Here is a 25,603-nt window from a genome sequence, read left to right as displayed (position 1 = left end):
ATGGATAGGTTTAAGATAGTCAAGGCCAACGTACATTCCGCCTCTCTAATTTGTGTGCTGCATGTTCACTTTCAGTGATCCATGTACGATGTTATGCAAATCCTTCTGAGCACCAAGTCCTTTCAAACTCTCACCGTTTATAAGATGGTTTCCCTTTTTTTTTGCCACTATTCAATTTCTCAACTATGAATGATAACCAAGCTACTCTTTATTTTTATGTACCTATGAAAGTCCTTGTTATCACTTGTGTTGACTGTCCTATTTCTTGCAATACTGATATTTTCCCGAACCTGAGTTTTAGTACTGTCATGGGTCATTTCCGTTGCTCTCAGAATGTTAAAGCCTAGAGGTGATCCAATTCATCAAATCTGTTGCGACTCATGGGTTGGGGCTGGTCACAGGAGTCTCATGAGCTTTTATCCTCATCCTTTATTGTTAACTTTGCTTATTTGATGGTCTATCACACTGTGAATCTAGTATTGAAATAGCGGTTTAAACTCCAAGTGGCACAATAATATGATTTTTTCATTAAATCTTCAACTTGTACTAATATCTTATTTTTAAACATGCCTTTGCAGGAGAAATTCCTTGAGATCGGACGGCAGCATTTCAAGACAGTGCCTTCAAATCCTTGTTACTTCTTTTATTGTTCCCCTACGGCCAAGAAAGAGGCAAGTCTGCAGGGCCCTGAACCATGCATTATAATCGGAGATTGACCTGGGCATTCTGGAAAAAATAGTATTAAGATCCAAATTGTATTAATAATGGGAAGACGTAAAACTAAACAAAAATGGGAACAAGATTTAAACATAAAGATAAAGAAGGAAACATGGGAGAATTTATGCTCTGGAACTATGAGAAATACAATAAACACGAGGTTACGTATGATACAATATAACTGGATACACAGGCTATACATTACACCTCAAAAGTTAAATAAATGGGACCCAACAGTATCTGACAGATGTTTTCGTTGTAAAAAAGAAATGGGAACAACAATTCATGCAATCTGGACGTGTGAGAAAGTGAAAAAATTTTGGTAAGATCTAAACCAGATATTAAATAAAATCACAGAAAGCAATATACCAAAAAACCCAGAAATCTTCCTCCTAAGAAAGAATTTGGACTTGATTTGGATGGTGCACAAAAAAGATTTGTTAGGATAGCCCTAGCCGTAGCAAAAAAATGTATTATGTCAGCCTGGAAATTAGAAGATAACTTGAGAATACAACAATGGTATATAGAAATGAATAAATGTATTCCATTAGAAAAAATAACATATAATTTAAGAAATAATATTACAATATTTGAACAAATATGAGAGCCATACATGAAACACAATAGAGAAAACCTACCGGGGACATCTACCACCTAAAATGACAGAAGGAGAAGGAAATGAAAAGAATTGACTCAGTGGAATTTCTTGTTTATTTTTATTGAGTGACAACATTGTTTGACGGGTTTAATGTATCTTAGATTCTGTACTTTAAATGAATGGGAGGGGAGGTAGGGAGGGTGGGATGGGAAGAGGGGGTGGGGGGGAGAAAACGACACTGTATATATTTGAAAAGAAAAATGTATGTATCTTGATCAATGTGGTTTATAGTGTGAAAAATAAAAAATAAAAATAAAAAAATAATGGGAAGATGCAGATTATCCTTCTGTGACGGTCACAAATCGTATTTGGAATCAGTTGTGCTCTCAGTTCAGAGAGTCTGTGTTCCATCATCGAAGGTTAATTGAGACCACAGAAATATTCTTACAAATAGGATTAACCTCATATAAGGAGCTTTTTCACTAATTTATCTTGGGTTTGTTTCAATTGCATCTTACTCGCCAACATGGCCATGTGTAAATTATTGTCAAGATTAATCTATTAGAAAGCGTCACAGCTATGCAGTTCTGGACTTTTTGACAGCCATTAGTGTACTTTATAGCTCAGCACTTGAAAGAGCGAAGAAGTGAGGGAAATCAACCTTGCTGTTTTCCACAACCTTGAGACATTTTTTACAAATGGGGAAAGATTAGCTAAGTTTGTGACTGGTATTATCATTCATATAAAGAATGATCCTGGGAGGATTTGGTGCAAAATTGTACTGAATTGCAATACAATGAGATCTTAAAAGTTGCATCAACATATTGTTTCTTTTTCCAGAAGTACTGTTTGGGGGGGGGTGGGGGGGGGAGGGGGCTGGGGGGGGAGGGGGCTGGGAATATAAATGGCACTTATTGACATTTATGCCATGTTCAGGAAGCTTAATTCTTGATGTAATCTGCTCGGCAATTGCTTTTAATACAGTAAAACAACTAATGCAGCAGAGGAACTGAATAATAATGAGAGGACAAGCAAGTGCACACTGATGCACGACGCTCATGCCTATGCACTGCATAGAAATGCTGTAAAATTTTAATTCCATCCAGAGGCTGTTTTAATATTGATGAACTGGAATCAAAGATGAAGTGTCCTCAGGGCTGGAATGCCAACTGGGCTTGGGTATTCTGTTCCTTTGGTTATCTGTGGAATAGAAAGTCCAGATTAGTGGCTTGCATCCAAAAAGCCTTGTACCTTTTGTGTTCAGAAGTGGATATTCAGTGATGGGCAAGACAAAAACTATAACTCCAGTAATGGAGATCTTCTCAAATGCACTTTGTGCTGATGTTTATAGGAAGAAAATTGTCACGACGAAAGGCAACGAGACCAGAGTGAAGATAATGACCTTTCTGAGATAGAGATGGCAGGAGAGGAAGGTGAGTTGTTTTGAAACTTTGTAACGTAGCATAGTTTCATTGCATTTTGTAATCCCTGAATTTGTTGTTTTTCCGATAACTAAGTTATTGAACCAAGGAATTAAGTTTATTCCAAATACTATTCATATTTCTTAAGTGCATCAAGGAAAGTTTCCTCAAGCAATATAAAGATGACCCTACCAGAGAGGGGATAACACCAGCCCTCCTCTTGGAAAATGGTGCTGGGCAAGTGGGTGAAATGTCAATGGGGGAGCATTTAAGGGCTAGTGATCATAATTCCATTTGTTTTTCTACTAGTTATGGAAAAGGATGGGAAAGATCCACAAATTTAAGTCCTAATTTCCGATAAGGCTAATTTTGATCGTTTTTTTTCATCTGTATTAAAAAACAATCTGGATGAAAATTTAGTTGGTATGCTCACAGTTTGGAGATGACACCAGAATTGGTGGTATAATGGACAGTGCAGATTGTTATCTAAGAGCACAGCAGGTTCAAGGTTAATTGGGGAAGTAGACCAATAAACTGTATAAAATTCAACTTGAACAAGTACGAAATGTTGCATATTGGGAAGTTGAAACAAGCAAAATTTGCATATTAAATGACATGGCCCTTGAGTGTGGTACAAGTATATAGTTGCCTGAAAGTGGTGGTACACGTAGGCAGGGTAGTGAAGAAGGTGTTGAGCATGCTTGGTTTCATCGTTCAGGTCAAAGGCAGCTGCACAAAACTTAGTGAGACCACTCCTGGAATATTGTGTGCAGTTCTGGTTGCATGGAACAGGTGTAGAAACAATTCACAAGGATTGGAGGGTATGAGTTATAAGGAGGTTGTACATAATCTGGGGCTGTTTTCTCTGAATTGTAGAAGGCTGGGAAGTGACCTTATGGAGGTATGTAAAATCATGAGTGGCCTAGAGAAGGTTGTCACAGTCTTCCATTCACAGGGGAAAGAAGTTTAAAACTGGAAAGGATAGGTTTAAGATGAAGAGAAAGATTTAAATGGGACCCGAGGAGCAAGTCTTTCCACACTAAAAATATGAACAAATGAACGAGCTGCCAGAGGAAATGATAGAGCAGGTACAATTGTAATGTTTAAATGACATTTGGATCATTGGGGGATACGGATTGGATGGATGAGTTTGGCCAAAGGGCCTGTTCCTGTGTTGTATAATTGTCTCTATTGTTTGCACCCACTATTTCCAGGTTCAGTGAAATCTGGGTTCGATCCAGAAGTCACTCCTGTTGACATCTAATCAATAAATTTTGCTATTCTCATAACTGATAACCTTGCCAATTGTATTTGCACCTTAAATATCATCCATTGAATGTGGATTTGCAGGTTCAACACTTGATTTTGATTTAGGTATGGCATTACTATTGTAAAAATCTTGTTTTTCTTAAAAGTGATCACGAGGTCTTGTGGCTCTAATTGCATTGATAATTGGACGTAATTTCAAGCTCTAAACATTTCCCAAAATGCCATTCTGATATTTCACATTCCAGTGGCAGCTATCCTTGTGAGATTTATAATTTAGGTGGTTTTGAAACTTGCTGAACATTAGTTTAACTTTGCTCATAAATCATGTATATTTTTCAAAATAATTGAGGAGAATTATGATGACTATTAAGAGTCTAGTTTTGACTTGAACCCATCTCTGAAATGATGGTGATTGTTTTAATTAATTGCAAAACCCCATCTCTAGAAACATAATTTTAATACACAATTTCTGAGTTTAGTTATTAAAACAGACCACTGACAATACTCATTTCAGATGGGAAAAGCTCACCAGCTTTTAAAAAGTTATATTTTAACTCTTTGCAGGAGAGACAAACTATGCTGTATTTTTTGAAACTTTTTTGAAATCTGGCAGGGAGTACATCTGGCTGCTGTGTCGTGACAGAGAGCGATCCAGATTTGGAGGTTGAATATAGGGAAAAATCTGACAAGGAGTTGCAGGATGCTGATTCGCTCTCGGATACCAACACAGTGAACAGAGACGATGATTCATTCAGTGTTCTTGGGGGAGATTCTTTAAATGAGCAAGACTTTCCTGATCAGGAGATGCCACCTTTATTTGTTCATCTTACTTGTTCCCTTGGTGGAAAAAAATGCCGTGGACCATTTTCAGTGGAGTCCATCCCAGTGGAGTCGCTGCCCACTTGTCTTGGTAAGTGAAGAGCTGAGGTTTAGAAGGAAAATTTAGATTGTAACATCATTGAGCATACAGAAAGGCTCTCTCACCCCCACACCCCCCCTTCTGCTGAACATCATGGCGATCCATCTATACTAATTCCATTTATCAGCAGTTGGTCTGTAGTCTTCTTTATCTTGACAGTTCAAGCACTCATCTAGATACCACTTAAATGTTGTGAGGCTATGCCTCCTCATCGTGCTAGGCAGTGCATTCCCAACCCCATCCATCCTGTGTGTGTGTGTGTGTGTGTGTGTGTGTGTGGTTGTGGGGGGGGGGTATACATTATTACGCTGGCATGGTTAGCATAGTACTTAACGTGACACTATGGCAGCATTAGTGGCCTGGGTATAAGGAGTATGTTCTCCGCATGTCTGCATGGGCTTCTTCTGGGTGTTCCAGTTTACTCCCACTATTCAAAACATATAGAGGATGTAATTGGGCGGCATGGGTTTAAATAGCCGGAATTGGCTTCTACCATGCTGTAAAGAAAATGTAAAATGTTTAACTATCCCTTCTAATTATCATACTCAAAGAAGCCTCTGGTTATATATAACACTGCTTTGGGGAAAGGCCTGTAGTTTTCTGTCTTATCAATGCTACTCTTCTTGAATAAAGGAACTACATTTGCTGTCCTCCAGTCTTCTGGCACCTCACCGTAAGCCGACGAATATTTAAAAGTATATGCAAGGCCCTTTAACCCTTCCTCCAATAGCAGTCTGGGATACACCTCTTCAGGCCCTGGAGATTTCTCTATCTTCATGTTGTTCCTTTTTAATGGTAATATGCTGCAGAATATCATTTCCCTTCCTGTGTATTATTTGGTTTTTTTTTAAACTTTGCAACTTATTCCTATATGATTTTCCGTTTCATAAAAATATTTTTGTTATCTATATTCTCGTGGTAATTGCCTCCATTCTCACTGTCCAGCACTTGCACATGATAATGTGATAAAGAACAAGGCTTTAGCTGTAAGCCTGAATTGTCTTTTGGCATAGTCATTTTGGTTCCAGGTGCTATATAATGATATCATCCTTTTTGAAAACTGGCCATCAATCAGAGTGCCCCTCAATTTATATAATTGATCACTAGAATGAACTGTAAGTGCCCAGCAGTAATATTTTCTTAATATGATGAAATGTAGCATTTCTTGCATTGTTTGATTCTACTTCAGTGTCTGATGGACCTCAAGCTATGAGACTGGCAAATCAGCTGTTCGCTGTCTGCTTTATCCTTGAACTTCATTCAACTCTTGTTCAACTTGGAACTTTAGTTTCTCTCTTTTCCCTATGAGAGTCCCTTTTCACTCATCATTTAATATTGTACAGGGAAATGTTTCATATTGTTTTATTTTATTCATCTAGGTGAAATTATCAGTTGCCTGGAGAATTTCCCAATCAAATCGATCGATCTGAATGATCTAGTTGTCACCCTGGACATTTTTGTACTGACTCTTCCTTTAGAAATTGAGATTGTACCTGTGGATGTAAACCACCAAAGGTATGTTCAAATAAATTTATTATCTAGTTGTACACACATACAGACAAACAATGCCTAGACACAAAACCTAGATAGATAAATTAAAATAAGTATTATTAATAAATAATAGAGTCACAGGGAGTTGTTTTAGCATTTCAATAGTCATTCAGCGTTCTCACTATCTGTGGGAAGAAGCTGCTTCTCAGCCTGGTGGTTATGTCTCTGATACTATTTCTAGATCTCTGATGGGAGTAGGTGGAGGATGCTGTGTGCAGGGTTATAGGGATCCTCCCTCTTTAAACAATGGTCCCAATAAATTCCGTCGATGAGGGAGGGGAGAGAGACCCCAGTCGTGCTCTCTGCTTTTATTATCTTGTGAATTGACCTCCAATCTGATGCTCTACAGTAACCATACCACACTGTCCTGCAGCCGGGCAGGAGACTCTCAATAGAGCTCCTGTTGAAAGTTGACAGAATGGTGACTAGCCTTGCCTGCCTCAGCCTTCTAAAGAAATACTGTTGCATCTTCATGACACGTGAAGAGATCTTGTATGTCCAGGATAGATCACTTCTTAAGATTACTCTGAGGAATTTGGTGTGTTACACTCTCTCCACTACTGAGCTATTGTATGATGGAGGGTGGTCGTCCCTGGTCCCCCTGAAGTCAACAATCGTATCCTTTGTCATGTCCACCTTGAGACTCAGGTTGTTATTCTCGCACCATTTCATGAGATTTTTCACTTCTCTATTCGTCTCATCAATGTTGCTGAGGACAACTTCTGATGTGTCATCTACAAACTTGATAACTATGTTGGAAATGGATCTGGCATTGCAGTTGTGTAGCTTGAACAGGAGCGGGCTGAACATTCAGACCTGAGGTGTGCCAGTGTTCAGCGTGACAGGACTGAACATTCTGCTTTCAACCCCGCCACTCTTTGGTCTTTTTGTTCAGAAGTCCAGAGCCTAGTTGCAGAGAAACCTGTTGAGTCCCAGCAAGAACAGCTTCTCCCTCAACCTCTGGAGTATGATGGTATTAAACACCAAATTGAGAAGCAAATAGCAATTTTTACACCTTTTAGCCATAGCGAACTGTGAAAAGAGTTTGTGAGAGCAGATGGAGCATCTCCATGGTATTTCGATCTAGATGTTGGTCTGTAATTGAGTGCTTTTGTTTATGGAGATCTTACTTTGTAGAGATATCTATCATGGAACCAAGGTTGTCAAGCTTTAAGACCTGCCATAAGAAGTAAAACTTAAGATGCCCCTTGAGAAAACAATCAAGTAAAGTTGAGTGAAAATAAAAAAAAAACCCTGTGCATGCTGAAAATCTGAAATTAAAACAGGAAATGCTTAGCAGGTTCACTGGATCTGGAAAGTAAAATGAAGTCAAGGTTTCAGATGAGAGAAAATTCTGACAGAGGTTCCAACCTGAAATATTGACTCTGTTTCTATTCCCACAGATGTAGCCTGACCTATGGAGTATTTCCAGAGTTTTGTTTTGATTTTACTTTGTATCACAAAGAAAAAGATGCTTAACCAACATAAGAGCATTAAAAAAATCTGGCCCTTAGAGCCTGCTCTGCCATTCAATGAGATCATGGGTGATCTGATGATGGGCACATCGCCACCTACCTTCATTTCCCTCATATCCCTCAATTCCCCTACTCTGTAAAAAAAAAAAAAAATCTATCTAACCTTGTCTTAAATATATTTACTGAGATCACTTCCGCCCTTTTGGAAAAGCAGTTCCTCCTCATCTCCATCATAAATCTACGTGCTGAGGCTCTGCCCCCAAGTTCGAGTCTCCCCCGCCAATGGAAACAAGTAATTTTATATATTTCTATAAGATCCCATCATTCTTCTAAATTCCAGAAAGTACAGTCCCAGTCGACTCAATCTCTCCTCATAGACTAACCTCCTCATCTTTTCAATCAAATACAATTTTTGGATGAGGAAAACAAGTTCTTTTATTTCAGTGTACTTTATTCATTAAAAAATTCAATCACATGTAATGCAGAATATTTAAGTCAATATCTTATCACGTGTCATATTATTTCCATTTCTTGGCATTAGAATATCTCCAGCATAATTTGTATACAGCTCTTGAGGTAATAGATTGTAGTATTTTAGCATAGATTTCAGCTCATTAGTATATAATCGTAAGAAAGTTCCAAACTGTGGCTGTCCTCCACAAAGCCCAAGCAGTGGCTGCACACAACTTCATTCAACACCCCTCACTCTGGTGCCTTTTGAGCTTGCCAGTCTATTTGGTGAAAGACTTTGGCTGATTAAAAATTAGCATTAGATTTACCCATCTAATCTAATTCCAGTCTGTTGCTTGTTCCCTCAAAAGCCCCTCATTCAATAAATGTTTTTGATAAAACTTCATCAAGGCTCAGTGAAAAAATAATTCTACTGTCCAATTTGCCTTTTTAAAAACTAATTTGATGTAACATTTTTTTATTTGAAATTATCTCTAATTTGTATCCTTTTTTTTAATAATGGTCCAAGCAAAAAATTAAGTGTGTTTTAAGATGAATGCATCATGAAGCCACTCTAGCAAGAAGCTGACACAGTGTTGACGTTTGTACAGATAATGTACATGGGTGTGTTGAATTAAGTGGAAATCCATTTACCCAAATAACCAGTAATTAAATGCAGAGTTGACTAAGACATAAACAGATGTCTGCATATGATGTTCAATTTCAGGTTACTTTGGCTACCTTGGACTTTTCCCAAGGACAGTTGTACTATTGCAGATTAATTTGTGTATGTAATTCTTTGCAAACATTCATTGTCTCTAGGTACACATCTGAAAGCAGCAGTTCCATGAATCGTTCACCAGGGCAACCTTCATCATATCGATCTGATGAAGAGTTAATGCAAAACATGGATCAACTTGCCTCCGCCACAAATGAGAGGTGTAGTCTTCTGAGAAATTATTTTAAAATGATTCAATCAAATGCAGTTGCTTCTAGTAAATTATAAGAATTTACATACTTTCAACTTCGATCAAAAACAAAGCTTCTAAAATCTTTATTTTTAATTTAATCAAAATAGTTAAAACTGAAATATTAAGGCAGCTTAGTAGAGGAAGTACTTTGTCAATGTGATATCTCCATCAGAAGGCTCACTAAATTCTGGAACAAATGTCTGCAGATGCTAGAAGACTGGAAAAAATATGAAATGTTGACAATACTCAAATCAGCCAAGCAGTATCTGAGGATCTCATGAGCATTTAGCATATTTTCTTTTATTTTGACTTTCCAGATTTATCTGAAGCTTCTTATATACCCATTCTAAAGAGCCAATTCTTTCAGTAGCAGATCTTAAGTTATAACTGCAAGAAATATTATTAGAATTTCATATATTTAGTTAATTAAACCATTTTTTTCTTGCTTCACACTCAAAGCCAAAATGTTAGAGCTTTGAATTTAATGGAGACATTTTGGATGCCACATCACATGGTTCAGCTGAGTTGGCATGAGTTGTTTATTCCTAGAAGAACTTTTCCTTTCTGAATCCACTCTGATATGTTTTCAACAGATTGTGGATGTTTAAGAGAGACTTGATTTTACTCCTAATTAACATTATTTGGAATGGAAGATTGGACAGATTTGGATGTGAGCATATTAGCCTCTTTTCAATTTACCAGAGTTTTCCAGCCATTCAAATATTTCAGAATGATCGTCATCTCCTCCAAATATTTTCCCATTTGTTTTGTGCTTTTTTTTAACGAGTTCTGTCTTCTTTATAGTGAAGTAGAGAAAATAGTCATTCAGATATTTATTTTTATTCTACTCTGACAATTTAACAACAAGCTGGAGTTTCAACCCAATTGATTTTCTTGTGCATACTATAAGTAAGCAATCTAAAAGTCTGAAATGCCAACAAAATGCAGAAAATACTCAGCAGGTTAGACCGCATCTGGAGAAACCTTGAAGGGCTCAAGCCCGAAATGTTGGTTATGTATCTTTATCATTGCTATATAGAGTACACCGTTTGACCTGCTGAGTTTCTCCAGCATTGTGTTTTTACTTCAACCATGGCATCTGCAGACTTTGGTGTTTTATCCCAGTATCTGGAGAAAGAAAGAGTATTGGTGTTTAATGGAATAAAGTTTCAAATCAATTACCTTTCCTGGTTTCTGAGTATTTCTAGCATTTTCTCTTTTTATTTCATATTTCCAGCACCTAGTTTTTGCTTTTTGAGTCTAATATTCTAGCTGAATGAACATAAAATCTTTCCTCATTTTTAAATGATCGCTGTCCACATTAAGTGGACACATTTATTTCCATTTTATTTCTAGCTTGAGAAAATTGTTTCTGTCTCTTTGTGCGAAATGTTGCTATATTTCAGGATTGCAGAGGCTTTGTGTGATCCACTCTCCAAACTGCCGACATTGCATAAACAAGCTGTCCTTGCTACAATGGATGAGGTAATGTCAAAGAGTAGTGATCAATGAGTTGGAAACAGCATTTTTAATATTTTACAAAGTATAAAGGCTTTAATTTGTTGTACTGCCTTTGCTAGACATCATAGTTATGTAAAGTCAGTGTTATAGAAATTCTCAAAGCAATTTGGAAAAGCTGCATCAAAGATCCCCATCCAGCAGCTTTTAATTGTACAGTACAACTCAACTGTATTATCCATTGTGAAAGGAAAAATGAACCAAAGAACAACATGGATGCAAAAGAGTCTCTTTAGTCCATTGAGTCGCAGTGTTTGCTTACGTTTTTAAATAATATGACATGGGTTCACCTTGGAGATAAAATAAGGCTTCCTTATTCTTTCAATACCATTTAAAGCCTCTTTTATTATTCCACTTGTTAATTTTCTGCAATTGAAGCACTCTGAAAGGAACCCTCTGACAAAACCATTTCCTTCCTACCTTATAAGATTATTTAATGTATTTGTACGTTCTCAGTTTTACTTTCAGGTTTCTTTTCTAGTCAACCTTGTATCACTAACAAACCTAAAGGCACTGCTCAGTCCTGAAATCAATGCCAATAAAATGTAGGTTGCAAATAGCTGAGGCACAAACAAGCACGTGTTGTATTGAAACTGCCACTTCCCGTTACAAAGAACACAGCACACAGAATTGGTTCGGTTAGCTCTTTATTAGACACCAAGTTAGCCTGGGAGAACCCGTCCTGCTATCAGCCTCGAAAGCTGTCTCCTTGGGTCTCCTGCTAAACAAAGGGATGCAACAACTTTTATACACTCGAGTAAACAAATCGAGCTAAAAGATTACATCATTATTCTACATTCAAAGTAAATTAAACCCCTTGTTGCTTGCTCCCCTATATCAAGCTTGAATAATATATTGTTTCAGAGCACTGATTAAGCAAAAACACACATCCCTTATCTGCACTGCCTGCATTCTAAAGCCATCTGCTGGTGCTTCGTGAAGGTCGTACCAGTCTGTAACACAGTCACGGTGCCCCCCCCCCCCCTTAATCTTTTAAGCATCAGGCTTCCATTTTGTGTTTTAATTCACTTTATTACTTCTAAGTTATTTTAATATTCACTTTAATTTTTCCATTGTAGTCCACGGTTCCTGTACTGTTCAGTAAACCACCATCTTCAATAAATCATTGATATTTATAGCACAGAAGAAATCTAAAAATTGAGCTATCTAGATTACATCTGCTTCCCAGAACTTAGTTCACAGCCTCATTAATCATGACCTTCAAATGCTCATCAGTGCAATAAAGATTCCTGACTCTGCCATCCTTTCAGCCAGTGAGTTCTGGGGCCCCAATACACTTGGTGTGACTTTTTTTTGTTTTCCCTCAACTTTGTGCAATTGTTCTACTAATTAAATCTGTATATCGTCATTATCAATCATTTTGGTAATTTGTACTAATAAATTACTTTCTATATCGTTGATGCAAATCGTGTCGATCTAGAGATGCTGTCAATCTGATTAACCAAAGGTGATTAAACTGGATATGATATCCCACTGGCTTTCCCCTTACTTTCTCTAAGTTGCATCCACAAAAAAAAACCTATTTAATTCATTGTGGGCACCTCTTTCATGTAAAAGGTCAGCAGTGAGGTGAGTGCTGGTCATTGTTTCACAGAAGGCACCATCAGGAGAGAGGAGGAGGTGCAACTGAGCAGGAGATTCAGAATGACCATCAATGAGGTCTTTGATTATAATTGCTGTCACTGGAGGTGGTACAAAGAAGTTAGAGGGCTGAAACATAGACAAATCATCATGCCCTGATGAACTGCATCCCAAGGAAGGCACTTAATGCAATGATGGAAGTTATTGTAGAGGCATTTGTGATAATTTACCAAAATTGTCTTGACTCGAGGCAGGTCCTGGCAGATTAAAAGATGGCAAATGTCACATCACTATTTTTAAAAAAGGATGTAGGCTAAAGGCCAGGAAAATAGAACATATAACAGGACAGTTCCTTTGGCCCACAATGTTGTGCCCTGCCTCCCTCATAACTCTCCATTTTAAATTCCTCCATATGCTTGTCTAGTTGCCTCTTGAAATTCACCAATGTACCTGCCTCCGCCACTGACCCAGGTAGTGCATTCCATGCACCCACCATTCCCTAGGTAAAAAAAAAATCCTCAAATATCTCCTTTGAACTTCTCACTCATTACCTTAAAGCTATTCCCTCTTGGATTGAGCAGTGGTGTCTTGGGAAGGAGGTGTTGGCTGTCCTCTCTATCTATTCCTCTCAGAATCTTGTATACTTCTTTCATGTCTACTCTCATCCTCCTTCTTACCAAATCTCTGCTCATAATGCATACTCTTTAAACCAGGTATCATCCTGGTAAATCTAATTTGTGCCCTTTCCAATATTCCCTTAAATGAGGGGGCCAGAATTGGACACAGTATTCAAACTGTGGTCTAACCAGAGTTTGGTAGAAATGCATCATTACCTCATGGTTCTTAAACTCAATCCCTGAACTTATGAAACCTAACACCCCATAAGCTTTCTTAACTACCCTGTCTACCTGTGAGACAACTTTCAGGAATCTGTGGACATGGACCCCCCCAGATCTCTCTGCTCTTCCACACTACCAAGAATCCTGACCTTAATTTGTATTCTGCCTTAGAGTTTGTCCTTCCAAAGTGTACCACCTCACACTTCTTCAGATTGAACTCCATCTGGCACTTCTAGGCCTAGCTCTGCATCCTATCAATGTCCCTCTGCAATCTTCTACAATCCTCTATACTATCCACAACACCATCAACTTTTGTGTTGTCTGCAAATTTGCGAACCCACCCTTCTACCCCCTCATCCAAATCAATAATAAAAATCATGAAAAGCAGAGGTCCCAGAACTGATCCTTGAGGGACTCCACTAGACGCAACCTCCAATCTGAATATACTCCCTCCACCACAACCATCTGCTTTCTACAGAAAAGCCAATTCTGAATCCACATAGCCAAGCTTCCCTGGATCCCATGCCTTCTGACTTTCTAAATAAAACAACCATGTGAAACCTTGTCAAATGCCTTATTCAAATTCACGTAGACCACATCCACTTCACTAACCTCATCAATGTGTCTGGTCACCTCAAAGAACTCTATCAGGCTTGTGAGACAAGATCTACCCTTCACAAAGCCATGTTGACTGTCCCTGATCAGACCATGATTCTCTAAATGTCCATAGATCCTATCTCTAAGAATCCTTTCCAAAACCTTGCTCACCTCAGACGCAAGGCTCATTGGTCTATAATTACCTGGACTTTCTCTACTACCTTTTTTGAACAAGGGGACAACATTTGCCATCCTCCAATCTCCCAGGCCTCGGGGACATCCATCGTAATGCATTTTAAATGCTCCAACATATTCTCTCTCTCAATATCAACATGCTCCAAAATATTTACCCCATCCATATAGTCCTCGCTGTCATCAAGGTCCCTCTCCTTGGTGTATTCATTGAGGACCTCACCCACTTTCACAGCCTCCAGGCACATCTTCCCACCTTTATCTCTAATCAGTTTTACCTTCACTCCTGTCATCCTTCTGTTCTTCACATAAGTGAAGAATGCCTTGGGGTTTTCCTTAACCCAACCCACCAAGGCCTTCTCATGTCCCTTTCTTGCTACCCTATATTCCTCAAGAGAATTATCTGAACCTTGCTACCTAAACCTCATGTATGCAGCCTTCTTCCACCTGACTAGATTTTCCACCTCTTTTGTCAACCATGGCCTCTTCACCCTACCATTCTTTCTTTCCCTGATGCTTGAAGCTATCAGTAAGAAGAAATAGCAAGACAGCGGGATAGAATTTATTTGATCAGTCAGACTCAGCATGGATTCAGGAAGGGGAGGTACTGTTTGACAAATTTACCTGAGTTTTTTGAGGATATAAGCACAGTGGATGGAGTGAAATATGTGATGTTGTGTACTTGGATTTCCAGAAGGTCTTTGATAAGGTGCTGCATAAAGGACAGGTATAATAAAGGGATGTATGGCATTGGGGGTAATGTATAACATGAATAGAGGATTTATTAACCAATAGAAAGAATAGAGTTGGGATAAATGGGTGTTTCTCTGGTTGGCAATGAATGGTGAGCAGAATGTGCTCGGCCTGAAGGTGTTCATGATGTAAATTAAAGATTTGCAATAGAGGATTGAATGTAGCATGGCAATAAATTAACATGAAACATTACAGCACACAATGTCGTGCTGACTTATGCAAACCAAAAATCTAATGTTTCCCTTCCTCACACCCATAACCCTCTATTTTCCTTGTAAACCTTTGTCCATCTAAGAGTCTTTTGAATCTCCCTATTGTGTTAGCTTCCATCACCGACCCTGGCAATGCATTCCAGGCATTCACCATTCTCTGCAAAAAATTTACTTGATATCTCCCCTAAACTTTTTTTTTCCAGTCACCTTAAACAGATGTCCAAGCCTTCACATATCTATATTAATTCATAGAAACTCACGTGAATAGGGTGGTGAAGAAGGCTTTTAGCATGCTGGCCTTTATCAATCATTGCATGGAATATAGGAGTTGGGTGGTAATGTTGAGATTGTATAAGACGTTGGTGCGGCCTCATTTGGAGTTCTGTGTGCAGTTCTGGTCGCCTAATTATAGGAAGGATATAAACAGAGTGGAGAGAGTGCAGAGAAGGTTTACCAGAATGTTGCCTGGGTTTAAGCATCTGGAGTATGGGGAGAGATTGGACAGATTGGGTCTTTATTCTTTGGAGCGTAGAAGGTTGAGAGGGGATTTGATAGAAGTATTTAAGATTATGAAAGGGATAGACAGAATGGATGTGGATAGACTATTTCCGTTAAGAGGAGGAAAGATTAAAACAAGAGGACATGAGTTAAGAATTAAGGGGCAGAGGTTTAGAGGTAACATGAGGGGGAACTTCTTTACTCAGAGAGTGGTAGCCGTGTGGAATGATCTTCCGGGAGAAATAGTGGCGGCGGAGTCAATTGTATTATTTAAGAAAAGGTTGGACAGGTATATGGATGAGAAGAAGATGGAGGGTTATGGGCATTGTGCAGGGAGGTGGGACTAGAAAGGGGTGTTTGGTTCGGTGCGGACTAGAAGGGCCTAATGGCCTGTTTCCGTGCTGTAATTGTTATATATGTTATATATATCCTTCATCGCTACAAAGAGAAATGGCTTTGCTTCAAGTGATTTTTTCCAATCCAGACAACATCCCAGTAAATCTCCTCTGCTCCTTCTGAAGAGCATTTTCATCCTTCCTGTGATGAGATGATCAGACTGAAGCAATACTTCAAGTGTGGTCTAACCAGAGTTTTATAGAGCTGCAATATTGAATAATGGCTCTGAAAACAAAATCCTTTGACTAATGAAATCAAACATATCGTACTACCCTACGTATCGTACTTAACTACCCTATCAACTTACACAGCAACCTTGAGGTATCTACGGACTTAGACCCCAAGAAATCTGTTTGTCCATACTGCTAAGGATTCTCCCATTAACCATGTATTCCTTAAAGTTTGACCTTACAAAATGCATCATTTTGCATTTATCCAGATTGAACTCTATCTGCCACTTTCCTGCCCAAATCTGCATCCTGTCTATAACCTTTTGCAACCTATGACACTCTTTGACACTATCCATAATACCTCCAGTGTTTGTATTATCTGCAAAAATTACTGACCCACCCATCTAGTTCTTTGTCCATTTATAAAAATCACAAAAAGCAACAGAAAAAATCCCACAAAAAAATCCCAGAATAGATCTATGCAGAATCGTCGCTAACCTCCAGGCAGATTACATTCCATCTACTACTACCCTCTGATTTCTGCAGGCAAGCTATTTCTGAATCTAAGCAGCCAATGTTTCATGCCTCATGACTTCTTGATTTGAAAATTGAGTGGAAAAGCAAATTGTGCAGAGGATGTGAAGAGTCTGTCGAGAGATATAGATAGATAGGTTAAGTGAGTGGGGCAAAAGTCAATCAGATGGAGTACAATGTCAGTGAATGTATGGTCATCCATTTTGGAAGGAAAAATAAATGTGCAGGGGCTTGAAAGTGCTTGTGCATGAAGCGCAAAAAGTTGGTTTGTAGGTGCAACAGGTAATCAAGGAAAATTGGATGTTGGCCTTATTGCTTGAGGAATTAAATTTAAGATCAGATGGTTCTACTTGTATATGGTATTAGTGAGGCCTCACCTGGAATAGGACATGAAGTTCTGCTCTCTATATTTGAGAAAAGATGTGCTGGCTTTGGAGGACATTCACAAGGTTGATTCCAGTGATGAGGGTGTTAATCACTGAGGAAAGATTGAATAGCTTGAGATTATACTTGCTGGAATTTAGAAGAATAAGGCTGGATCTTATGGAAACTGAAATTTATGAAATGGAGAGATAAGATAGAGACAGAAAAGACTAGCATCAAGATTAGGGAAGTAGATTTTGGATGAAGGTAAGGAGGAACTGCTTTTTATAAATAGCCATGGATCGGTGGAATTCTCTGCTCAAGGAAACAGTGGAGGCGACTTCATTACATAGCTGTATTAAATGTATTTAGATTTTTGCACAGTAGGCGAATAAAGGTTTATGGGAAAAGGCAGGTGGGACATAAAACGTTATAGGCCCTTCCATCCACAATGTGCCGACCTATATACATTAATAGTTATCCGGCACATATGGGATTGGCATATGGTGAATAACTATTTTACGGTTGCTTGAGATTGCATGTTGCATGATTGGCAAACTAATGATGAGGCACACAAATTTTAAATTTCCGTATTTTTTTACCTATTTTATTTTCCACTTTTTTTTCCCAGTTACTTGAGGCTGTTGGTTGCTTGAATTGCAGATAACAGGTGTTTTTCTAGATAACAAAAAAATATTAGGAGGAGCTGAGTCCACTGCAATATCAGCCGTGGTCTTATTGAAAGGTGGAACATGGTTGATAGGCCAGATGGCCTATTTTTGCTGTTTTTTTTTATTTTCTATGTTCTCAATGTGTTGACTTTACCTCTTTGTTTTCTGACTCCTCCCCTGCCCCAATGGCACATGACTGCTTCAATATAACCTTCCAGCAATTTTCCTTGCCCTTGATATTGTGCCAACTGCCTTTTGCTACCTATTTTCTGTTTCCTACTTTCAGTCAGTTTACATTTATTTGAAATTTCTTTGGAACCAATCTGAAATCCAAATCAATGCAAGAATTATCACTGGAAACACCTCTTAAAATATTTCGGTCTAGGGTCTGATGCATGGGATTTTCCTGCTATTAATCCCATTATTTTTACCTGTATTTGTTTAATTAATACTAATTTCTTCATTTCCATAAGATTTTTATTCCTCACAGTTTCTTGCATATTTTGTCTTCCAGTGTGAATATACAGGTGCCGAAACTTTTATCTGGAATTCTGAAAACTGGCAACCTCCAAAAAAGTGTTTTTTTTTTCAACAGATGACATCTGCTCATCAGAGATGGAGTTTGGCCCAAACATGACCCATTGTGACCCTAGTTCAACTCGCGTGTATCCCTTTGCATTCTGCTACTTTATAAGTGCCTCCGAATCAGTTAGCCTGGTGGTTGCTACCCATAATCCTTCACGCAGTTGAAACCACTGTACCAGCACAGGGGAACCAAGAAGAGGGCCATTCTCCTGGCGCTGGTACAGCGGGGGGAGGGGGGGTAACAGGGAGAGAGAGACTGCAGCGCTACTCGGTCAGGCGAGGTGGCGAGAGATGGCAGTATGACTTGGGCAGGCTTAAAGGACGAAAATCCAAATGATTCTGAAATCCAGAAGATTCCTAATAATGGCAGGTGTCCATTCCTGACGATCCTAGATAAAAGATGAGGCACCTGTAGATCCAAAATATTGTTTGACATTTTTGATATTTCTTTATTCTTTAATGGGAAACAACATTTGCCATGATAATTTTAGTTTTGTATACTAATAAAGAAATGAAATCGATTTGGACATACCAAGGCAATAGTTTATAAGTGGGGTATATATTTGTTGATCCACTGATGAATATATATCAGTTGTTTTTTCTTTCAAGATAAAGATGTGTCAGATTATGTTCTGCTTTCTTTATACATCCTTTAAGAATATTGTGTTTCATGAAGATCTATGTAGTTTATTTGTTGTTTCTAACTTGTTCGGAAATTGTCTCCTTTAGATTCATTGGCTTCTGGAAGATGAAATTGTCTCAGCACTGCGCCATTCAACAGATATCACCTTAGCTACCTTACATAAAGTATCGGATCATGTGTCCAGGTCAAAGGGCAGGCCACGATGTCACAGTGAAGTGGTTCCCTTACAGTTTGTATTTGGTCCAGAGCAATCACTGGAGAAATTTAAGGAGGTGAGCAGAATTGGTAAATTAGTATACCATAGTATTTTGTGGCATAGAAACATAGAAAATCTTCAGCACAATACAGGCCCTTCTCCCACAAAGTTGTGCCGAACTTAAAAATTACGAGGCATACCTATAGCCCTCTATTTTTCTAAGCTCCATGTTGCAGGCAGCCCATTTCCATGCACTCACCATTCTCTGCATCGAAAAAACTTACCCCTGACATCTCCTCTGTACCTACTCCCCAGCACCTTAAACCTGTGTCCTCTTGTGGTACCCATTTCAGCCCTGGAAAAAAGCCTTTGATCAATGCCCCTCATCATCTTGTACACCTCTATCAGGTGTCCTCTCATCTTCTGTTGCTTCATGGAGAAAAGGCTGAGTTCACTCAACCAGTTTTCATAAGGAATGCTCCCCAATCCAGGCAACATCCTTGTAAATCTCCTCTTCACCTTTTCTAGGGCTTTCACATCCTTCAAATAGTGAAGCAACCAGAAATGAGCACAATACTCCAAGTGGGGCCTGACCAGGGTGTAACATTACCTCTCAGCTTCTAAATTCAATTCCACAGTTAATGAAGGCCAATGCACCGTATGCCTTCTTAACTACAGAGTCAACCTGCGCAGGTGTCTTGAGCATCTTATGGATTCAGACCCCGAGATCCCTCTGATCCTCCACACTGTCAAGAGTCTTATCATTAATACTATATTCTGCCATCATATTTGACCGACCAAAATTAACCACTTCACACTTAGCTGGGTTAAGCGCCATCTGCCGCTTCTCAGCCCAATTTTGCATCCTATCAATGTCCTGCTGTAACTCTGATAGCCCTCCATGCTATCCACAACACCCCCCAACCTTTGTTACATCAGCAATCGTACTAACTCATCCCTCCACTTCCTCATCCAGGTCATTGATAAAAATCACGAAGAATAAGAATCGCAGAACAGATTTCTGAGGCACTGGTCATCGACCTCCATGCAGAATATGACTGTCTACAACCACTCTTTGCCTTCTATGGGCAAGCCAGTTCCGGTTCCACAAAGCAATGTCCCCTTGGATCCCCTGCAATAAGCCTTGCATGGGGAACCTTATCAAATACCTTGCTGAAATCCATATACATTACTTCTACTGCTCTTCCTTCATCAATTTAGTCACATCCTAATTCATTCATTCAGGTACCTTGCCGTTTGGTGTGGACAATCATGTCTCTCCATCAGTCACAATCTCTGACTTTCCGAATTGTAGCTATTGCCACCCCTGTTTTCCTTCAGTGAAGGCTTCATCTTTGAGTTGAGACCCAAGTCAATGTTGAGTTCATGATTATACAAGGGGAATAACACTGAAGTGGTTTCCCATTGCCGCTTTCAGTTGCAGTGTCCATACTGGACGGGTAACCCTGACCATTGATCAGCAGATTTATCTGCCCAGTGCTTTTTTACAACCATAAATTCCAATTTGTAGAATCTGCTTGTTAAAACCATCCACCATCTGCAATCCATGGCTTCCTATGACCCTGATTGGGAAGCTAAACAGGTGCTACCTGTAGATCTTGCCCAAGGCTGACCTGTAGGCTAATCGGATGGAAGGAGGGCATTACACCTCCTTTTACTGAGCAATTGTGGAGCACCAACGCCAATGCTCAAACAATTCAATCAGGCTCGTAAGGCACAACCTGCCCTGACTATTCCTAATCATATTATACTTCTCCAAATGTTCATAAATCCTGCCTCTCAGGATCTTCTCTATCAATTTACCAACCACTGAAATAAGACTCTCTGGTCTATAATTTCCTGGGCTATTTCTACTCCCTTTCTTGAATAAAGGAACAACACACACAACTGTCCAATCCTCTGGAACCTCCCCATTGATGATTCAAAATTGCCAGAGGCTTAGCAGTCTCCTCCCTCACCTCTGACAGTAGCCTGGGCTACATCTCATCTGGTCCCAGCAACTTATTCAACTTGATGCTTTCCAAAAGCTCCAGCACATCCTTCCTCTTAGAGCACAAGCTTTTCAGTCTGCTGCAAGTCGTCACTACAATCACGAAGATCCTTTTCCGTCGTGAATACTGAAGTAAAGTATTCATTAAGCACCTCTGCTATTTCCTCTGGTTCCATACACACTTTCCCACTGCCACACTTGATAGGTCCTATTCTTTCTTGTCTTATCTCTTGCTCTTCACATACTTGTCAAATGCCTTGGGGGTTTTCCTTAATGCTGTCCACCAATGCCTTCTCATGGCCCCTTCTTGCTCTGCTAATTTTCTTTTTAAGATCTTTCCTATTAGCCTTATAATCCTCTAGATCTCTCACATTACATAAAACCTTTCGTAAGTTTTTCTTCTTGACTAGATTTATTACATTTAAGAGAATGGACCAAAATAAAATCACTAAATGGAGCCTCTGAGGCAAATTAGTTTTTTTCCAGACGACATGAATCATAATATAGTGAGTAAGAAATTGTGGCTGTTAATTAACTCTAATGTATGCACTTCAGAATAACTCTTGAACTCTCCTATGAAGAAAGTTGAGTTGATACTGATAGACAGATACAATGTCATATAGTACAGAAGCACGTCTTTTAATCAATCAGGGCCATGCTGGCCAATAAGCCCCAATTTACATTAATTCCATGTTATTCTCTCCACATTCCCATCAACTTCCTCCCAGTGTCTAGCACCTACATACATTGGATTATTCAACTAACGTGTGGAACTTTGAGATGTGGGAAGAAATCAGGACACTTGTCATTGGGAGAACATGACAACACAGGGCCCTCAAACTGAACCAGGCCACTGGAGCTGCGAGCCAGCAGCGCCATTAACTATACAGCTGTGTCTTCCCTTCTCAGTCAAGTCTTTTTTTTCTTTCTGAAGACAAAATCAATAATAAAACATAACATACATTCATCTTAATTGTGCCTAAGCAGAAGTTAAATCTCTTTAACAAAACAATTAACTACTTTTTTGTTTGCACAATCATAGCCATGTTATTAGAGGAAGGAATCGTTTCTATTCCAGTCTTGTCAGTCTTAACCAGTGTCCTCACTTCATCACAACTGTGTTTCTTCAATTTGCTTGCTTTCCATTCATTTGCTTTCTTATTAATATCATGTAACATGATATTCTCTGCAAGATTCACTAAAATGAACATCAATTCTACAAAAATAAATTTGACAAATTCTACAATTGGACAAAAACATTAATCAATCATGTTCATAATTAAAATTACAGATAAAGACAAAAGCCATTAGTTGTTTTTAAATCATCTAATTTGACGTAAAGTTTCATGATTAGAAACAAACTGCATCTTGGGTAATAGGAGGTATATTTCAAGATTCATATCCCAATGTTCTTCTCTAAAAAGAAATAGGCAAACAGGAATTGATCAGTTATCTTTTTGATGCCTTTGTTTTAACCATTGTTCTTTCAACATTTTCATTTTAAGGAATTTAAGCGCATGAATCTTCCAGGGTACCTCCTCAATGAAGAAGCAAGCAACTTTTACTACCTATCTGTAAGTCGCTTGCATGTACAAAGGGGAGAAACTGGTCGAAAACTTTCCCAAGAACTCCAACAGCAAAGTGTGGAGAGTGAGTACACAGCTGTGGCTTGTGATGAAAGTGCAGATACAGAGGATGCCCTGATCTGCCATCAACGCCAGGAAGGTTGGACAAAGCACATGGAAGTAGCTAGAGCACTGCCTGTGACTGAGGGAGACAAGAAAGAAGAGAAGACACAGGTAACACTTGAGATGGTTTCACTGGATTAGAATTTAGCTGGTTCAAATTTTGGTCAGTGTTGTTATTTTTCTGTATACTTGATGAGTAAGTTTTGTGGAAATGTTATCTCTTCTCTTTGGCTTGGCTTGGCGGACGAAGATTTATGGAGGGGGTAAATGTCCACGTCACCTGCAGGCTCGTTTGTGGCTGACAAGTCCGATGCGGGACAGGCAGACACGGTTGCAGCGGTTGCAGGGGAAAATTGGTTGGTTGGGGTTGGGTGTTGGGTTTTTCCTCCTTTGTCTTTTGTCAGTGAGGTGGGCTCTGCGGTCTTCTTCAAAGGAGGCTGCTGCCCGCCAAACTGTGAGGCGCCAAGATGCACGGTTTGAGGCGATATCAGCCCACTGGCGGTGGTCAATGTGGCAGGCACCAAGAGATTTCTTTAGGCAGTCCTTGTACCTTTTCTTTGGTGCACTTCTGTCACGGTGGCCAGTGGAGAGCTCGCCATATAACACGATCTTGGGAAGGCGATGGTCCTCCATTCTGGAGACGTGACCCACCCAGCGCAGCTGGATCTTCAGCAGCGTGGACTCGATGCTGTCGACCTCTGCCATCTCGAGTACTTCGACGTTAGGGATGAAAGCGCTCCAATGAATGTTGAGGATGGAGCGGAGACAACGCCGGTGGAAGCGTTCTAGGAGCCGTAGGTGATGCTGGTAGAGGACCCATGATTCGGAGCCGAACAGGAGTGTGGGTATGACAACGGCTCTGTATACGCTTATCTTTGTGAGGTTTTTCAGTTGGTTGTTTTTCCAGACTCTTTTGTGTAGTCTTCCAAAGGCGCTATTTGCCTTGGCGAGTCTGTTGTCTATCTCATTGTCGATCCTTGCATCTGATGAAATGGTGCAGCCGAGATAGGTAAACCTATCTCGGAAATGTTATACTGCAGTGACAAATAGCTGATTTATGAAATAATTTTGTTCTGAGAATGAAGTGAATAGCATAATTTTAGGACCAAATATTGCAGTCTTTAATGCCTGTTTTCATTTACTTTCACATTGCACATACTTTGTTTCATGGGCAAGTGAAAAGTCATGCTAAGTACTTGGTTTAAAATATCACCAAACTCCAGAACCTGCAGTGTAGGAGTCCTTAAAGGAGACTCTGAGTTTGTTGTTTAAGAGTTTAATGGTGGTACAAGTCTTGTGGCTCCTATACCTTTTCCCTAATGGCAGCAGCGAGAACAGAGTGCATCCTGGGTAATGTGGATACTTGCTCTCTGACGATAACATTCTGTGTAGATTTTCTTTATGGTAGGAAGAGTTTTGCTATGATGTACTGGGCTAGGCTGTGTCCACTATCTTTTGTGAGGCTTTCTACTCTGAGATATTGGTGTCCCCATACCAGGTTGTGATGCAGCCGGTCGGCACACTTTCTACTACACAATTGTAGAAATTTGCCAAGGTTTCCAATGTCATATCAAACCTCCGCAAACTCCTGATTGGATGAAAGTGGAGGAGGATTGATTAATAAACATACAGATGCCATGACCTCTTCACAAAGCCATGCCAACTATCTCTGATAAGTCCATGCTTTTCCACTTGTTCAGTATCTTTTTTTCTGGAATTGGCAAAATTTGGCAAAGGTTACTTTTTTGGGCATTCAATGTGGGTTTACAGTAGACATTCAATATATAGTGAGTGGTAACTAATACAGATTTCCGTATCTTGTTCTCCAGTAGCTCCTTTTGATTACTTATGAGAGAATTACCTGGATTCTTTTCCCTTAGATTAGCTGCCTTTTTTTCCCTTAAAGACTTTTGGTGGTACAGGTAGAATTCGATGGCTGCTACTAGATCAGGAGGCAGTGAAGTTTATGATGTTTTGATGGTCCAATTCAGAATGGGGCAGGTTTGGAGGACTTTCTAGTGCTTTCAAATTTTCCAGTTTCATATGTTCTTTTAGTTGATTATGAATGGAACATTGAATTAAATGTGGCTTATGCGTTATTTTGGTCTGTCCCCGGGGCCGGATGTGGTATACCCGAGACTGCAGAAGGAAGTGAGAGAAGAGATAGCTGGGGCAGTAGCTATGATCTTTGAATCCCCTTTGGTTGCGGGGGAGGTGCCAGAGGATTGGAGAATGAGAAATGTAGTCACCTTGTTTAAAAAAGGTAATAGGGAGAATCCTGGGAATTATAGAGCAGTGAGTCTTGCGTCAGTGGTGTGCAAACTAATGGAGGGAATTCTTAATGATAGGATCTATGAGCATTTGGAAAAGTACAGTCTACTCAAGGATTATCAGCATGTCTTTGTGAAGGGAAGATCGTACCTCACGAGTCTAATTGAGTTTTTGAGGAAGTAACAAAAGAAATTGATGAGGGTAGGGTGGTAGATGTGGTCTATTTGGATTTTAGAAAGACATTTGATAAGGTCCTCCATGAGAGAATCATCCAGAAAGTTATGAGGCACGGCATCAGTGGAACCATGACTGTATGGATTAAAAAAAAAATTGGCTTGCAAGAAGAAAGCAGAGAGTAGTAGTGGAAGGAAAGTATTCTTCCTGGAGGTCGGTGACTAGTGGAGTGGCACAGGCATCCGATCTGGGACCCCTGCTCATCATGGTGTTTTTATAAATAACCTGGATGAAGAGGCGGAAGGATGTGTCAGTAAGT

General features: G+C 39.4%; 1 protein-coding gene across 10 annotated transcripts in view; it reads left to right on the top strand.

The window, feature by feature from the left end:
• Positions 1–25,603, top strand: part of szt2 (SZT2 subunit of KICSTOR complex) — a 289,561-nt gene that overhangs the window by 107,091 nt on the left and 156,867 nt on the right. For all 10 annotated transcript variants that reach the window (XM_069939008.1, XM_069939001.1, XM_069939006.1 and 7 more), the window contains exons 30-37: positions 579–671; positions 2,667–2,748; positions 4,619–4,915; positions 6,304–6,439; positions 9,223–9,339; positions 10,778–10,856; positions 19,031–19,216; positions 22,657–22,950. In XM_069939008.1, the coding sequence (XP_069795109.1) occupies positions 579–671; positions 2,667–2,748; positions 4,619–4,915; positions 6,304–6,439; positions 9,223–9,339; positions 10,778–10,856; positions 19,031–19,216; positions 22,657–22,950 (1,284 nt within the window). The remainder of the gene's footprint in view (positions 1–578; positions 672–2,666; positions 2,749–4,618; positions 4,916–6,303; positions 6,440–9,222; positions 9,340–10,777; positions 10,857–19,030; positions 19,217–22,656; positions 22,951–25,603) is intronic.

The sequence above is a fragment of the Narcine bancroftii genome, chromosome 5, assembly GCF_036971445.1.
Source record: "Narcine bancroftii isolate sNarBan1 chromosome 5, sNarBan1.hap1, whole genome shotgun sequence".
NCBI classification, from domain to species: Eukaryota; Metazoa; Chordata; class Chondrichthyes; order Torpediniformes; family Narcinidae; genus Narcine; species Narcine bancroftii.
Note: the sequence above shows the minus strand (reverse complement) of the source record. Positions and strands in the feature narration are given on the sequence as shown.